Here is an 18,116-nt window from a genome sequence, read left to right on the forward strand (position 1 = left end):
CATTGAATATAATAATTAACTCGCGTGATTTCATTGGTTAACGCATAACTAAAGAACGAATCGGACGGAGCGAATTAGTGCAATCTTTAAGCGCAAAGCATGGCTAAAAGATTTGTTTGTAAATAGAATATTTTGTTAGTTTTATTTCATTTAATGATTATTACAGCTATTTCTTAAGTATTCCAAATTTTCCACCTTTGAGTATAGTTTTCATAATTGGGAAAATGTCAACAAGAGTATATCCAACTTTCGTGAAAGGTAATCCACGATTAAGAGTATTTCTACCAAACTTTTTTATGAAATTAGTAAAATCTAAAATTAATGAACCTGCTAATCATGTGCGGTTTATCATACCTCTTGAGATGACAGATGATGATGTAAAAAATTACTTGGAAAAAATATACAATGTCCCTGTTTGTCAAGTACAGACAAGGCTCTACGAAGGAGAAATAAAGAGGAATCATAAAAATTATTTGATAAAAGAACCAGATTATCGCATGGCTCATGTAACATTACCGGAGGATATGAAATTTGAGTTCCCTGATTTGTTTCCTAAAGCGAAGAAAGATAAAGTTGATGAAGATGAATCTAGGTTGCTCGATCAAGCTGCTGACCTTATGAAGCAAAGACGAAGAAATTGGGATCGTAAAGATGTTCCAACGTGGTTTGGTTTATAATAAATTAACTGAGAATACTTTAAATGCAATGTTTAGCTCTTGTTTGGAAGAAAAACTTCTTCGTGTAATTTTCTTACAAAGGTTTCTCAGCTCAAATGTTATGTATCTTAGATGACCTTAAAACTTACAAATTTTATTTTTATTTGATGTATTTATTTTTTAAAAATGAGAATTTTCTCATTAACATGTAGCAATTATTTAACTTTAAAATCTGAGATAGATAGCTGTAAGTCATCTAATTTTGAAAAGTAATAAATTGAAATTGTTATGTTAGAATTTTTTTCTTTATTAAACAGTTTGAATATAAAATGTAATATGTATTATATATATTATATAATCTTGATTAGCCATATATTGGTGAGTAGAGCTCATGATGGTTTGGGATGTCTCCTAAAAATAGCTCGACATATAACACTTACTTCAGTCAAAATATATACTACTTTAAATAATAAAACAGTGATTTTATTTTTTAAAGTGATATAACTTGTCAATATAAAACAGTTTTGATTGTCAAATAAGTGTTTTCTTCTGACCATTTAGTAAACTTTTTTATCAATTTGGAACATATTTAAAGTTATAAGAAATTGCAAGATGATAGAATTTTGTCATATTTTAAGATATTACTTTAAAAATCATTTTTATTACTGCATGATTTTTTTTTCTGTACATTTCATTTTGTAATTAAAATAATTTTTTCAAATATCCATAAATCGATCATTATATATATTATGAATTAATCATTATATAATATGTAAAACTTTCATGTTAATATGTTTTCCTCTCAACTCACCCATTTTGTTTATAATTTTTCATATTGTACTATTTTATTTTACTATAATTGAGCTTGAACTTTTGAAATTCAGATTATGCTAAAACATAAGTTTTTGTCAAAATTGCATTTTTCCACCTTTTTTTATTATAAGCTTAAAACAAATGTTATCTAATTATTAAAAAATAATTTAAAAAAATAGTGTTGAAATATAAAACTCCTATTTTAAAAGTAAATCTTTGATATAATAAAAATACAAATAGTGTATTACTTAAAACTGACTTGTAATGAATTTGAAAAAAAAAAAAGTTATCCACCATTTTAAATGATATTGGTATGATAATAAACATGAAGTTTGGGGAAAAATTACAAGTAGTATATTATATAATATTATCTTACAAGCAGTGACATAACTAGAATGGGGATGTAGGGCATGTGCTTTAGATATCATTATTTGGAGGTGCAAAATTGTGGTATAAATTACTTGAATTTAATAAAAAGTTTTTCTAAAAAAAATCTTATTTTCTTGAAAAAAAAAAAAAATAAATAAACTTCTTAAAAATGCAAGTGAAGATTTTTTCTAATTTTATATGTTTTTTAAAAAAATTTAGTTGTCTATATTAATGCATTTGAAATACTCTATATTAATACTTGAAATTTCTTTGAATTATAATGAAATTCTTATCTGTTCTGGAATTTAATAAGATTATGTAACTGTAGATGAGTAGTTTGATTTATGAGCTGTTAAATACTGTGCATGCATAGTTAAAAATATCTATAGTTTTCAGAAGCTATGAAAATCTTCTGAATAATTTATGTGCACGTAATAAATAAAACATAAAAAATCTAATCCTGAAATAAAAGTTATATTATACTTAAGATAAGAGGAAGATAACCTGATATTCGTAAAATTAAGATTACTAACCACCTTTTCATTGCTTAATTTTTTTTTTTATTTAAAAAGTTACTGGTAATATAACCTTTTCAACAGAAGGAATTCAAATAATTTAAAGCTTTGATGAAACGAGGAAACAGATCTAACTTAAATACTGACAAATATAACCTTTGAAAGTCTTGTAAAAACATGTTGAAAAATTGTTAAAATCGGGGGGAAATTATACTGCTAAATGTATCATTGAAGACATAAGTGGTTTAATTTAATGTTATATATATTTGGTAACTATCTGTATAATTGATAATATTTTCAGAAGTTAGCGCTAAACCCATTATGTTTTATTTTTGACTAACTTACAACAAATTCAAATGTTAGAAAATTGCTTTAAGGACATGTTTTGATTTTTCTAAGAATATTTGTGTCAAGTTTGATAACTTTATTTTTAGAAATCTAACAGTTTTGCCGGTAGTGAAACAATGAACAGATAAACAAAAAAAAAAAAAAAAAAAAAAAAGCTTTTTGTATTAATAGTTATAATTGTATAATAACAAATGGTGCTTTCATTTAAAAGGCTCCAGAATATGTTATTAAAATATTATTTAAAAAATTTTTAATTGTTAAGTTTGCTTAGAATTCCTGGTACTGATATTCTCTGAAATAGTCACATGTAATGTACATTTTCATTTGTCAATCATTATATTTTAAAATATAATTTTAAATGCTTTTGTGTGATTAATTATATATTTGCTAATAATCTCCTTTATAATTGCTATATTACTTAGTTTTTATAAATAGCTTGATTATTTGTTTGATTAAAGTATATTGGTTATCTGCTGAGCTATATTAGTTAAAAAAAAAGTTATATATTTAGGTTCTATATCAACTCCTGCCTCACATAATATTATTTCAGGATTAGGTTCTGTTTTGGCATTTGACTTGGATCTATTTTTTATAGCACCCAGTCTTTGCTTGTAATGATTTTTGAAAAAAATTAATTGTAAAGATATTATTTTTAAATTTATATCTTTATTGAGATAATAAACAAGAAGATTGAGGGAAATATATAATTAGTATATTTCATGATACTGTTTTATTGTGAATTTTAAAAGGAAATAGAGATTCCAATTTTTAAATATGTATCTTTGGTATAACAAACCAGAGGATTGTGAAAAAATACTAGTAGACCTGATACTGTCTTGTTGTGTAAACTTGAAAAAATTTAAGCTAAAGTGATTCATTTTTCAATTTATTGAGTACACTATTTCAGATATAAGAATGGTGAGTCACTGTGCTTGGCTGTATATATTAAATATATTTGAGTATAAAAAATATAATTGCTGGCAGATTTATGAAAACACTATTTATTAAAAATTTATTATGTTTCACAAAAGTAATAATACATAATTATAAAGCTATTGATTACTTTATTAAATAATTCGTTGTTCCTAAATAATTTTACTTTTATGAGATATTAAAAATCTAAAGTATATCTGCAGATGAATTACCAATAATCAGATCAGAACCAGACATACATGTACAAGTAACTTTCGAAATATTGCTAATTCAAGGTGTTGTGACTACCTGCTAGTGAATCATTGTATTATCATGATATTAGATATCATCCTAAAACATAACATGCTGTTTAACATCTTGCCCATTAAAATATTTGCTTGCTTTCAAGATTAAACAATGGTATTAGTTTTATTTAATAAGTAATCTACTAAAGAATAAAATTATCCTAATATATCAAATAAGATTTATTTTTCTAACTTTATTCGAATTAAAAGTTTTACCCATTTTGGTTATGAATGTTTTACCAACTGAGAAAGAAAAAAAAAAACACCAGTGTACTGATAAAAGTGACCAAATTAAAAGAAGGGGGGAAAATTAGGTAATGCTTTTTTCTTCTTTTATAATGTTATCTGTATAATGCAAGAAAAATCATGCATATCAGTATATATTATATACTAATGATGCATTTCTTGCTTTCTTCTGATGCATAGTTTGTGCATTAATTTCACGGCTTTATCTATACTGTAGGTATCAATGTTAATTTCCTTAGAGTAGGGTGTGTAAAATGTTTATTTTCGAAGGCCGGGGAGAAAATGTATGATTTTTGTATTCATAATGTAAGTAACAAATTTTGGTCTAAAGTTTCAAAATTATTTTAGTTTGAAAAAATTTTACAGCTGCTTTTTTTTTTTTTTTTTTTTTTCCCATGATGAAATAATTACTTATAATGATTAATAGTAAAAAAGTGTCTTATCTCTAATATAAAAAAATCACAACCATGCCAATTTAACTAAAATCATACTATTTTGAACATTGCTACATTGATTTTGAAAGGGCACATTATTCTTTCTCTTAAGAACAAAAGTTTTCTTTGTTTTAAAATCTAAAATTGTGATCCAGATATTTCTTAGAATTTGGTTTCTTCATCTTTAGTAATAAATCAACTTATCTAGTTATTTTGTTAAAATTAATAAAATAGTTGTATTTGTAATAATTTCATAATTTAATGCCCAGTACAAATTTTATCCAATATCCTTAGATAATTTGATTTTAGAACTTTAAAAATCTGTCTCTTCGTATAATTTAATACCCCAGTACATTTAATTATTTCTTTCTGTTTGTGGTCTATATGAGGATGAGTGGCATAGCAATATGTAGGATTAAGGTTTTCAAATGTAACAAGTAAATCAACCATTTTTTATAAACAAATGATAACAAAATGCTAACAGAGGTACAGGATTCATCTTCTAGTGACTATCTTTATTGACATGAAAATATATATTATACCTACAGTTGTTATAACTTTCTATTGAACTCTTAAGGACTATATATTTGTAAAAGTAGTTTTATTAATCTCTTTATAAAAAGGAGACTTTTAAATGAAAAATGTATTTAGTGAAGTAAAAAATTTGATAATTATTTCTAAATTTCACTGATGTTTCATCAATTAATTTCTCTCAAATTCTACAGAATTGAAATTAGTAATATTAGAGAATTTTTTTTTGTAGGGTTACCTTTTATTTTTGTTTTAATTTAATCACTATCCTGCTAAAGAATTTTCTTAAAATAAAAGTTTGAGTATATATTTATAAAATGAAAGGCATAATTCTTAAGATGTTTTTATTCAGGGTTCTTTTTTGAAAAATTAATGTTACACATTTTAGTGTTTTAGTGAATTGTATAATTATAATCAACTGCAGCTATGTTGTTTCAATTTAAAAAATATGAAAAAATTAAATGATAAGATTTATTTTATTCTATTTGTAATTTCTTTTGATCTACTTACCAATGAAGTTCGCTCAAAATATTAGAAACTTTATAATTTTTCATGAATTTGCTGAACTTTTATAATTTAAAAAATCTTTTATTTTAGTATTTAATTTTTCCTTTTATTTTAAGCAAAATAATGGTTATTTTTCTTAAATATGTCTATAAACTCTCTCCATCCTAAATTAAAAACAAAAATCCCATGTAAAAATTAATAACTTACCATTTGTCATTATCAGACAGAAAGGGTTAAAGTATCAATGAAGAATTTTTTTATACTTACATATTACTTAATTATATTCAAAATTTGTTTATCTTTAATTAATAAAGGTAGAAATATTTTCTTTTTTTTAGATATATATTTCTCTATATAAAGCAGAGTATTTGAGTATGTGTGTTCTTTATACAGATACAATTTTTTTTTTTTTTTTCAGTTGTGATGAAATTCTGAAATTCTCAAGAAAAAGATTATTATCAAATTTTTAGTGTTTTTCATGTTCAGCTTCCAAAAATGAAAAATCATTGTCCAAATCATTTCTCAAAAATGATTTTGACCATTGTATGAGTTTTTATCAGCTTTTAATAATTTTTTTAAACTTAATTTTATATACAACAATATAATTGATATAATAAAATTGAAACTGATTTCACTGTTTTATCAAATAATTCAAATATGTGGTTTTGACTCTGTTAGAATTGATTAAAAAAATCACATTAATGAGACATTTTCACTAAAATAAATTTTTTCTCTTCCGTTTTTATTTATCAGTATATATACTTTTCAATTTGCACTTGCAGCAATTTGTAGGTAGACTGAATTTTATTTTATTCAAATTTTTTTGTCTTCATTAATAATGAGGGTGAATTTTGAATAAGAATATTTCATGTCATTCAGCGGTTAGAAAAACCAATATTATATCTAATGTTCTATCTAAGTTGATTATGTCCCAGTAAAATAAAATTTACATAATCCAGTTTCTAACAGTGTTTTAGTATTAAAGAGACCAAGTAATACTGAGTATTCTAATGATATTTATATGTTATACAATTCTCGTGGCTTCAATGCCAAAACTTGTAGAATATTCTTTTATCTTAACATTCTTTTTTTAGATCTTTTAATTTTTCTTTAAGAAGAAGTTCGGTATCAAGTTAATTTTTTGTTATTTAATTATATATGAAAATGTGTCATTTAGATCTTCTGGAAGTCAGTGGAGTAATCGGATAACAGTACATTTCTTACCTTTTCCTTATGAATTTCTTATTTTTATAACAAATATTTATGGTGCCTGCTAATGAACTCATTACTATAAGAGATAAAAAGTTATGAAAAAAAAGAAAATCCATACTACATTCTAATCATTTAGCAGTTTCTATTAAGTTATTTGTCTCATTTGCCCATTCTTCGAAGAACTTGCAATTGAGTTTCAATTTTGAGGTTAAAAAATAGTAAATTTTGATTCATCATATGCATAGTAATTCTGTGGGAAAACAAATATTTTAATTTTACAGTGATGCACAAATCTGTGAGCAAATAAACTGACTCGGTATCCTTGCCATCTTGCTCAGGATTCTTGAAGTTGTGCCAAACACAATATTGATTTGAAACTTGGACTATAATCTTCCAAATCAATAAAACTGCTCTTTCGCGTGGGCATGTGTCTGTATATTTACTATTAAAATGATAATGAGACAGTTAATAAGAAAATAGCACAAAGACAATTAATAGCAGGCATGCAGCAAATAAGAGATCAGAAGTGGCGTTAGCGAGGGGGCGGCAATTGCCCCCGTCAGCAACCGTTTGCTAACCCCCTTGTCGGCGAGAAAATGAAAGTTCTGTAGGCAAAAGTCTTCATTACTTCGGAACGGTTGCGGAGAACTAAGCATTAACGTATATGGTAATTTAAAAACTCTCTTCAAGTTAATTTATTGTAAACAATGTAAATATCTTAATAACTTTTTAAGTCGACAGAATAATTACATTTGTCAAAATTGTTGTCGGAGTGGCCGACTAAAAAGTCAACGCGACTGATGTCGACGACGTTAATTTTACAAATTTTCAGATATCTGATTTTAGAGGACGTTAATTCGACTTTAAAAAAAAAGTCGAATTTTTGCCCTTTTTTTTTTTTTTTTTTTTTGTCGTTGTTCGTCAAAGATATTATCATGATTTATGAAAAATTAAGTTTTTTTTAATCAATTATTTCAATCATCTATTGGTAAAATTATAAGAAAAGGTGTAGCTTTTGCATTATATGTAAATGGGGAGATAAAATTCTTTTCGCTTTCAGAATTCACTGAATAGTTCGGAAAAGAATCGTAATTTTATTCATTTAATTGTTACTTCTTTGGTAATGAATTTGCAAATTTCTCTAACCTGTTAGGCTTATTTAATTAGGATAATTCTCTGATTAAAATCTGGTTAATGGCTGCTGTAAATTTAATAAAATGTAGGCAATTATTGACGACACTCTTTTGCAATTTGCAAGCTAAGAGTTGCTTTGTTATTTCCAAGTTAAGTGAATTTATTATAAATCACTGAGATAAATAAATTAAGTAATTATGAATTAGGTTGTTTAAGAGTAAATTATCTATCTTTTGCAGCTTATTTTATTAAATATATGGTAAAATAAATATATGGGATACAGTAACTTTTTAGCTACGCTAAAAGAACTTTTTCGAGCATGCACTAAATTTGTTGAATGAATTAGTATATTTTATAACTAAAATTTTCATATTCTGTATTCAACATTATAACAATCCAATGGAGGAATGTAATTTTTTTCTTCCCCTACTTTTCGTTTAATTTCTCTTCTCGACAAAATCTGTGTAATTAATAGCAAAAGTATTTAAATTTTGAAAAAAGATGATTAAAATGGTTATTCATAGATTATTCATATATTCAATGAATAATATTCATATTAATATATAACACATTAAGAAAAAAAATCAATACAGCTATTGAAGGGTAAAAATATTTTTTTTGGGGGGGGGATGAATATGAACTTGCTATAGCTCTGAGGGGAAAAAGTACTTAACGGTAAGAACATGTGGTTTTTTAAGTCTAAATAGACTCATGTAAATAAGTAAATAGGGAATCTAATGTTTAAGTTACGCATTTTTTACATATGCATTTTTCATATCTTACTAAGCATTAAATAAATGAATAAGTTTGTTCATATATTTATAAAATATGTTCTTCGCACATCTTAAAAAATAATATCATCGTATCTTTTCCGCCTTCTGTATTGTATTTGACCGAACAGTTCCAAATTTAATAAACACGACCTTACTTCAGACTTGAAACACATCTGAATTCCTGCTCGTTCTTGCGATCTTCAGTCCAAAATTCTTTTAGTAACTAAGCCTAAAAGAAAGGAAGAAAAATAAATAAATAAATAAAAAATATATAAAAAAATAATAATCAAATATTTTTTTATTAATTTTTTTGTGTGTTCTAAAAATGTTTCATTTTTAAAAATTATTTGAATTCAGTTTCTACTTTCATTTATATAGCTTCCATTATGAGAACATAAATTCATTCATTTAGGATTACCCGCCATCCAGGCGCAATCGATGCTAAGTTGAATGCGTTGTTTATCAAGAATGCTTTCATCCTGAATCCGCTCAAAGAGACACGAGTGTGAAGCATCCCAAATTAATGAAATAAAACCGGTTTGCTGCCGGTAAAAAAAGGTTAGAATTTAATGTTCCATTAAATATTTTCATAATTCCAGTTAATGTGATTTAATATTACAGCCTGCGTTTCGATATATATATGTATAAAAGTGCATATATATATACACACGCAGACACTAAAATCTAGAATTTAAAATAACCATATTATTTTTCCAAGAATTAAATCACTGTGCAATTAAATCTTAAGAGCCTTATTAAAAATGGACTCAAATATTTCCAATCTTTTGGTGATTAGTATAAAAGAATTTTTTTTACATATATCCTAGCAAACTTTTAACAATGAGAGAAAAATTAGGGTCAGTACTTAAATAAGAGAAACTTAAGAAGCAGAAGACTTTTAATGAGCTAATCAATACTTAATTGACTTTAATTAAATGTTGAATTAATTATTACGAGTTATTTCGGAACTAAATTAGAGAAACTGGGCTTGCCCCCCACCCCGGTTTCATTTATCTGCCGCCGCTTCCGGGAGAGATTTATTTATTATTTTTAATTGTAAGTTCTTCCTTTAATTTAAATTGTTTTAATTAATTATTTTGATATCTTTTGTTTTAAATGCAAAGAAAATAGGATAAAAACAAGCACTTTGTAATTTCAAAAGTTAAGAATGCAAAACTTTTAAAATTATAATGCCTGCAAATAATTGAAAGGGCAAAAATTTAGTTTTACTTCTTTTTTTCAGGGATGGGTGAACGCATTAGTTTTTGATTTTCATTATGTCTTTCTATTGAGAGATAGATAGCTTAATATCTGGCACTGATGATAAATTTTTCAAGATTTGCTAAAATGAGTTTAAGGTATCCGAACACGTTCAAAAGATCGTTTTTTTTTTTTGTTGTTGTTGTTAAAAATGACATTTTAAAAAATTCTTTTATTGGATAGACCAATCTTTGAGCTATCCAAAACAGGTTTATTTTTATCTCTACGTTAATTAGAAGTCAAGATATTAATATTTCCGTAATGATCAGTAAACCGGAAGTGGACATTAACCGGAAGTACTGATTTAATGGCCCAAAAACATTATAAAAATTTGTATTTAACACCAATTTAGTTTTAAATACGGAACATTTTTTTGCACTGCAAAATGAAAAATACCAATGAGAGTTTTAACGGTGTTTTGTAGAAATTTGTACTTAAAGATATCTTTGTTGAACTCCGAACTCTCAGATTAGGAGCATTTATGTCTGTAATATATTTTAACGAAGGTTTTACAGGATTACTGAATGTTCTTAAGGTTAGTGGAGTGTATAATAGTGCAAATGCAGTTAGAGCATTTGCTGAACTCGACAAAAACAATACACGAATCTAGGCGGCAATCACTGCCAAACACAAAAATTTTCAGGAAAAAAATGATGAAAAAAGGGAAATTATTAAATGCAGAGCAGGAAAAAGGTATAACCTATAAATGTGGTGAATTTTAAGTATGTACACACATAATTTATTATTAAAACATGTTGGTGTATGCTTTAAACGCATTTTTCTCAAAATTGATTTTTCTTATCTTTTGTTCATTTCAAATCAAATAACTCAAAATATAATTATCATATTACTATGAAATTTGGTGGACTTTGTCTTTATACTATTTTCTAGGGAATGAACGAAAAGAATTTTGATTGATGAAATATTTTTTTTAATTTACAGCCTTGTTTGAATTATAACTGCATAAATGTACTAAAAATTTCATGATAAATTCTTCGACTGGTTCTAAAACTTTTATTTATTATTATAACCATACTTTTATTATACCAACGATTGTAGTTAATTTCCTAGAGAAAATTATGTAGTTTATTTTGGTATAAGTTTTGTTCACATGAGAGTAATAGTTTTTGGTGTAGCCAATTTGAAGTTTTTTAAGAATTAAAGCAGCTTAAATTTATGCTATTAAATGCCACTTTTTCAAAAAGTTTTCATGTTTATTTCAAATATTGATATCCTATTACTAATTTTGAATAGTCTTAAACCCATAAATATGGTTAATGTATGTCTACACCATGCTTTTCTAAAAAAGCGCTCCGAACATGTTCGGATACTTTAAAGTTGTTTTTTTAAAAGTGAAATTGTAATGTATGGCTTGAATAAAAGCTTAGTTATACAAACTACTGTTAGTTATTAAAAGTCATTTATCTACAAACTGATGCAGTAGTAATTATTGAAATAATTGCGTTATAGCTTTTAATTTTAAAACTAGAAATAATGTTTTGAAAAAGGCCTATTTTTGCTCTGATGTATAAATAAAAATTTATGAAAATTAAAACTGAAATATCCATCATTAATACTATGCTATAAATTTTATATTATTCTATTTATTTCATATATAATCATAGTAATTAAGAAGGACTAAGGTAGTGTTAGGTTATTTGTAAGAATTACTTTCCATCTTATTTTTAATAACTTTTAGTAGTTTTACCTTTCCTTTCTTTGTCAAATGAAAGTAACCAGCTCTATAGAAAATTCTCCAGTAAAGTTATTTAATCGTTATAAATTATATGTGCTAGCATGTTATATACATGCAACAGTTGCATATTTATCGTATGTTTTATTTAAAAAAAAAAAAAAGTACTTCGTATTGCAGGATTTGAGCATTACTAATTTTCTTAATTTGATATGTCTGTGATTTCTGACTTTCGAATTCTACAGCATACTTACATATTTAACCTATAGAAAGGACTGCTAATGCAAAGAGTGATTATTTGTTCATATTTTACATCTTTCAGTAACTTTTAAAATTTGCACGTAATTAATTTTTTTTCTGTAAAATTCAATTTTATCGTCCCAGTGTCTCTCTAATTTATGTAAGATTATTAAAAGAATCTAATTTTACCAAAACTTCTAGGCATATATTTGATTTATAACCAGATTTAATTCCAATCTCAGGAAAACAGACATCGGAATTAAATTTCTTTTCTTTAGAATTCACTATTTGAATATTTACTATTAAAGAATTTTAATTTCTCTCCCATTTTAGAAATCTTTAAAAATTAGTGAGGAATAAAATTCTGAAATAATGAAATGTAGTATCACAATGTTCTCGCAGTCCTTGGGAATTCTTGCAACTTCTTGATTTTTATTTTGCTGTATTCTGTATTTGCTGCTGCTGGGAAAAGTATTTGAATTTTCGTTGACTCTCTTTAAGAAATTCATTAAATGTTTACACATTAATTTTTGCAGAGAGAAAAGAAAACCAATTTGTGACTTGGTTTTATATCGAGAATTTCCACTAAATGAGAAACGTTTTTTAATATGGGAATACTGACAATCATAAATATTCTCTGCTTATATTTAAACGAACAATTCTTGCATATATATTTATTTTGTGCATCTCGGAAACAGCTATAAGGATTTATATAAAATTTTATATTTAGATAACGTTTTACTTTTTAAGTTTATCTATATCTTTCTTGAAAAAACGTGATTAACACACACAAATTATAATTAACTATTAGAGTCTAAGAAAAGGTGTCACCAGTTCAAACAGATTCTGTCACCAGTTCATAAATATTCTCTGCTTATCTTTAAATGAACAATTCTTGCATATATATTTATTTTGTGCATCTCGGAAACAGCTATAAGGATTTATATAAAATTTTATATTTAGATAACGTTTTACTTTTTAAGTTTATCTATATCTTTCTTGAAAAAACGTGATTAACACACACAAATTATAATTAACTATTAGAATTTAAGAAAAGGTGTCACCAGTTCAAACAGAACCTAAACGAACCGAGGTAAACATCCGAGCTTCAGTAAAAATCAATATATATATATATATAAAACATATTTTGATTGAAGTAGAATGCAGGTCCAAAGTAGTGAAGAGACTTGGTAGTTTTAATTTCTTTTTATTCTATTCCGAGTGGCAGGCAGGTGGCACAAAGCAGAAGTAAGAAGAGCGAAAACAAGGACCGAACAGATGATGGCTAGCCTTATATAACATAGGATTTCCGGCCACGCGCCGAAGGAATGACCTTTGACACCTTTTGAAGGATACAGAAGATATCACTTTCATTTGATACGTAGTGGCGCATTATTTTTATAAAGGGATTAATTAGACCGAAAGTGGAATTGGATCAAGAAATAAGAGAATATTTTAGAATGAAGTTAGGAAGGTCTAAATTAAAGTTTTGGAAATTAATTTGGATTAAATTAAGAGTTTAAAATATCATTACATATATATATATATATATATATCGGTAAGGCTAGGTCTCTAATATTTTTATAACTAACTGTTAAAGCCTTTTTTCTATCTGCTCTCATGCCAACAATGTCATATAGCGCCATCTTGGATTCACTTTCACCATGGTAAAACTGAGTGTAAGTTAATATATAAGTAATGATTATATAAAATATAAGTAATGATAGAATAAAATGAATGCTGTAATATAGCAGATTGTTTCGAATAACATGGTAAACTAAGTACATTCATTATTTTTTTTTTTTTTGTATTTGAATGACCAGTTCATATGTAGGTAAGATTGAAATATATTCATATGCAATCAGTATGGGATTTGTATCTAAACATTTTCTCCGAAAAAGCACGTTTAAAGAAATAAAAATGTCGATACAGTAAGAGAGAGTGAGCAATGATATCTGGAGTTTTATTATTTGTATAAATCTTGTTAGGAGATTTCGTTCTTTCTCTAAAAAATGCCCCCAGATGGATTGAAAAGTTCTTTTGTGAATCAATAAAATGTTCTTAGTTAATTTCATTTGGCACTGCTCAATACATTAAAAGCATCTGATTAACTTTAATATGTGTCGTCTAATGTTGATGACGCGTTCAACAAATCAACTTGTAAACAAAGCAAGTGAATGTACACATATTTATTTTTATTTGGGAGGGGGGACGGAAATTGAAACCATATATGTGGTTTCAACTTTAATGGTCCATTTTCTCAGCCGAAAGTATTTTACGAAAACTTTGCATATTCCATAAAACAGTTGTACTTGAAAAAAAAAAAAGTTTTATTTATTTCGGCAATTGGTCTGTTTGTAAATTTTTTTTTATTTACTAATGATGAAATGTTAAAATAATTTCAACTTCGTTTACTATTATAGCCTGTATATCATCAACAATTCGTTTAAACATGATGGAATAGTTATCGCCATGGTACATAAACTTTATTTTATCTATTATTCCAAGATTTGTCAATGAAAATTGGGATTGAGGCCTAGAATTTTCAGAAAATAGGTATCTTCCACAAAATGTTTTGCAGGAGCAGGTGAACGGAAAATGCAGCTGCTGCTGAAGGAGCAATGGAAAGGCGGGACTACTTGAAATGTATGCATTGTTATCAACATTGTAAAGAAGGTCTTGAGAACGTTGAAAAAGGGCAACTTTCTTGTACTAGAAACAGAGGTGCCGTTAGGAGGGAGGCAATTGCCCCCCTGTCGGCAACCGTTGCCCTCCCCCTCTTCGTCGGCAAAAATCTTCACCACTTCAGTATGGTTGTGGAGAGCTACACATTTTCAAATATAATAATTTAAAAACTACCTTAAAGTTAATATGTTGTAAACAGTCGAAATATCCATGTAACAGCTAAAGCAGTTTGCCTATATTTGGCAAAATAATCGATAGGGTGGCAGGTAATCTAATTTAATTGATGTACAGTTGTTTCTATATTTGTTAATTAATTTTTAAATATATTTTTAAACTTATTTTACAACAATAAATTTTACTCTTGTAAAGAAATTCGAATTTTCATTGTTGCGACAAATATTTCTTCTATTTTTCTTCCATTGTTGATATTGAAGGCATGAAGATACTGTTTTATTTTCCCAAGAAAAGTAGGTTTCTATTTTAAGTATGTTTTTAGAAATCTTTTTGAAATTTCCTTAAATGTACAGAGAAAGTTTTTATATTAGTCCCAGTTTAATATTTCCATTTCAAATTAAACTTCAAATTGTAAATAAAATGATAGAAAATTAAGGAGATGCATAGTATAACAAACAGAACGATGCAAGGTTTCTAAGATATTACTTGTCATATGTCTATCAAAATTTAAAAATAATTATCTGAGGAAATCATTAAAAGGAAGCTACATAAAATACATAAATGAAAATTTTATCAATCATCAATCCCGACCAACCAGCTGGTTTTGAAAGGCCTCTAATAGCAAATAAATGAAAAACATTATCTAAGAAGTATGACTAAAAGCTAAATCTATCAAAGCAACATAATTAAACTATTTAAAAAAAGAAATTTATTTGAAAAAAAAAAAAGAAAGAAAAAAATTAGACTCAAAAAGAAAGTATAATGGAACAATGAAAATAGACATTTTATTACAACAAAAGGTTTTTTTTTATGGTAAAAATAATTTTAATAGATTTTGATCCTGTTTATAACAGAACAATATTAGAAATTATGATAGAACAATGAAATTGATTTGATTTTCATACTGGTATTACAAAGTATTGTTGAAAATTATACTACTATAAAACTATATACTATAAAAGTTATGTATTTATTAAAAATAATTTAAAATGCAATCCTATATTTGCATGGTACTTTGGAATTATCCCGTCAACCATTTTCATACTTATTTATATTTGATATTCCGTTCTTCCATATATATAATATTTGTATACTGTAATAAGTAATATTTCTAGCATATTTTTTTAGATTGAAAATAATGTTAATTTAGCGATTTTAATTATATATAAATGTGTGTGTAAATGCGAGTCAACTGTTTCTACTTGGCAACGACTATTTTCAGATCCAATCCACTACTGCCTATTAGTCATGTGTAAGGCTCCGTCCTTGTTTGATATTTTATGTATTGGGGACAAAAAAGGACATATATCCATTCCATCTGTCCATTGGGTCATATATGCAAAAAATGTTTGGAGTTTACACTAGAATGCTCAACATATAATTAGACATGGAAGAAGAGTGGGGTTTTTAGATTAATACTCGCAAGAGATTATCCTTCATTCATTTTATTGGGTCAGGAAGACAAAATGGGAATTGAAAGCATTAAAAGTCGAATGGCACATCACTTGAGATATGAGGTATGTTTTGACCAGGGGTAGTCAAATAAATTTACATGGGTAGGATAAATGTGGGAATGGCCAAATTTCTAAAAAGTTATTATTATTTCTTTATAAGGGGCAGACTTGCATTGGTACACATATATATGAATTGTTAAAATCTTCATAAATTAAAAATCATAAAACATATTCATTTCTTATTTACCTGCCAGTTTTAATTTTTTATTAATGAAATAAAACGCTTATTTATTCCAGTATGACATTTAGATATGTATTTGCCTGCTACGATATTAGAGAAAATTGAAATCCTTGTTTTCATTTGTTATTATTTTTTATTCATTAAAAAATTTGGAGCCCTAAAATAATTTTTTTTGACAAATTTTCATGAAACACTTTTTGCATCCAACCTTTATTTACATGGAGTATTTTATTGTCTTCCATAAGATTCTTTATCAAAAGTAGTGATACTACATTGTCTTTTTATGAAAAACTGACTAAGCTTTTTAAAATATCTAGTTTGTAAGAAACTTGTTCCAACAAAAATCTTTTCTTTCTCTCTTCATATTCCAAGAGCATATTGAAAAGAAAGCAAAATTATTAACAGTATTAGACCAGCGCAAATGATCTCGAAACTGTCTCAAATACTCTTTAATAAAGTTTTTACACCATACACAGAGTATAAATGATTGAATGTTTTTCATATAGGTTTGGTAATTTGATATATTCCTCAAATATTATCATTTTAACTAAAAAACTGTTTTATCAGTACTATATGCAAGAATTATGCCGTTTTTCCTTATAAAGTTGTGGACCTTGGTAAAGTCTGTGAACTCCCATGAGAGCTTATTTTTACACATGATAATTGTATGCTTCTTAGTTAACAAGCCAGTATTTGTGTACTAACTGCATACTGTTGGCAAATAATAGTTACTAAAAATGACTTTTGGTGGGAGTCTAGTTTATTACATGTAACAAGGAACTTTTAAGATTCTTTTTTTTTTTTTTTTTAATGACTATTCTCTGACCAGTGGCTTACATAAATCATTATGTTCTTGAGTAATACATGAGGAAATATAAACCAACAAATGGTCAATTCTTTGACAAATTTGGTTCAAAATTTGATAAAAATCTCCATTTCAGAAACTAAAACTACAACTACAAAACAAATTTCATTTACCTAAATTGTTATGTTTTAGAATTATAACATTAACATGAATGCAAAAATACAGATGGTCAACTCTTAACATATTTGGTTTCAAATTGATATGGACATATATTTTAGTTGTTAAACCTGTATACCAAATTTTATCTATCAGTTTATCTCTCTTCCATCATAGTTAACATGCTAATCTAGAAAGTCACACTTCCTTTGAATAAATTTCAAAATTCGATAGAAATTTGTAAATTTGGTTTAAATGACCAAATACCAAATTCTATCTATTTAGCTTAAATGTTTTTGAGTTATTGCGTTCACAGACAAAGAGACATAGTTCCAAAATGAATTTTCTGAAATGAATGAGTTGCAGACTCAGGAATGTGTGAAGATTTTTCAAAATCTTGAATTCTAATTTTTTTGACGATTACAATACCATTTTTTTCTGTTTTTTGTATAAAAAAAAATATATATATAAAGCAATATATTATTTTTTTATGATTCATAAAAACAAAACAAAAGAAGCTGATTATTTATTTATTTTTTTTGATTTCTAAACAATATATATATGTATGAAATTTGTAAAAATAGAGATTGGCAAGAAAAATGGATTCTATCTATTGTGTGTGTTTATATATGTATACATATGAAAATAATAGT

General features: G+C 26.3%; 1 protein-coding gene across 1 annotated transcript; it reads left to right on the forward strand.

Annotated features, from left to right (window-relative positions):
• The first annotated feature begins 33 nt into the window (after positions 1 to 33).
• LOC129960335 (probable 39S ribosomal protein L23, mitochondrial) lies at positions 34 to 953 on the forward strand. The gene has a single exon (XM_056073710.1). It carries the CDS (start codon positions 225 to 227, stop codon positions 675 to 677), a length of 453 nt encoding a protein of 150 aa, XP_055929685.1. The 5' UTR covers positions 34 to 224; the 3' UTR covers positions 678 to 953.
• The last annotated feature ends 17,163 nt before the right edge of the window (positions 954 to 18,116 follow it).

The sequence above is a fragment of the Argiope bruennichi genome, chromosome 2 (genome assembly GCF_947563725.1).
Source record: "Argiope bruennichi chromosome 2, qqArgBrue1.1, whole genome shotgun sequence".
Taxonomy (NCBI): Eukaryota; Metazoa; Arthropoda; class Arachnida; order Araneae; family Araneidae; genus Argiope; species Argiope bruennichi.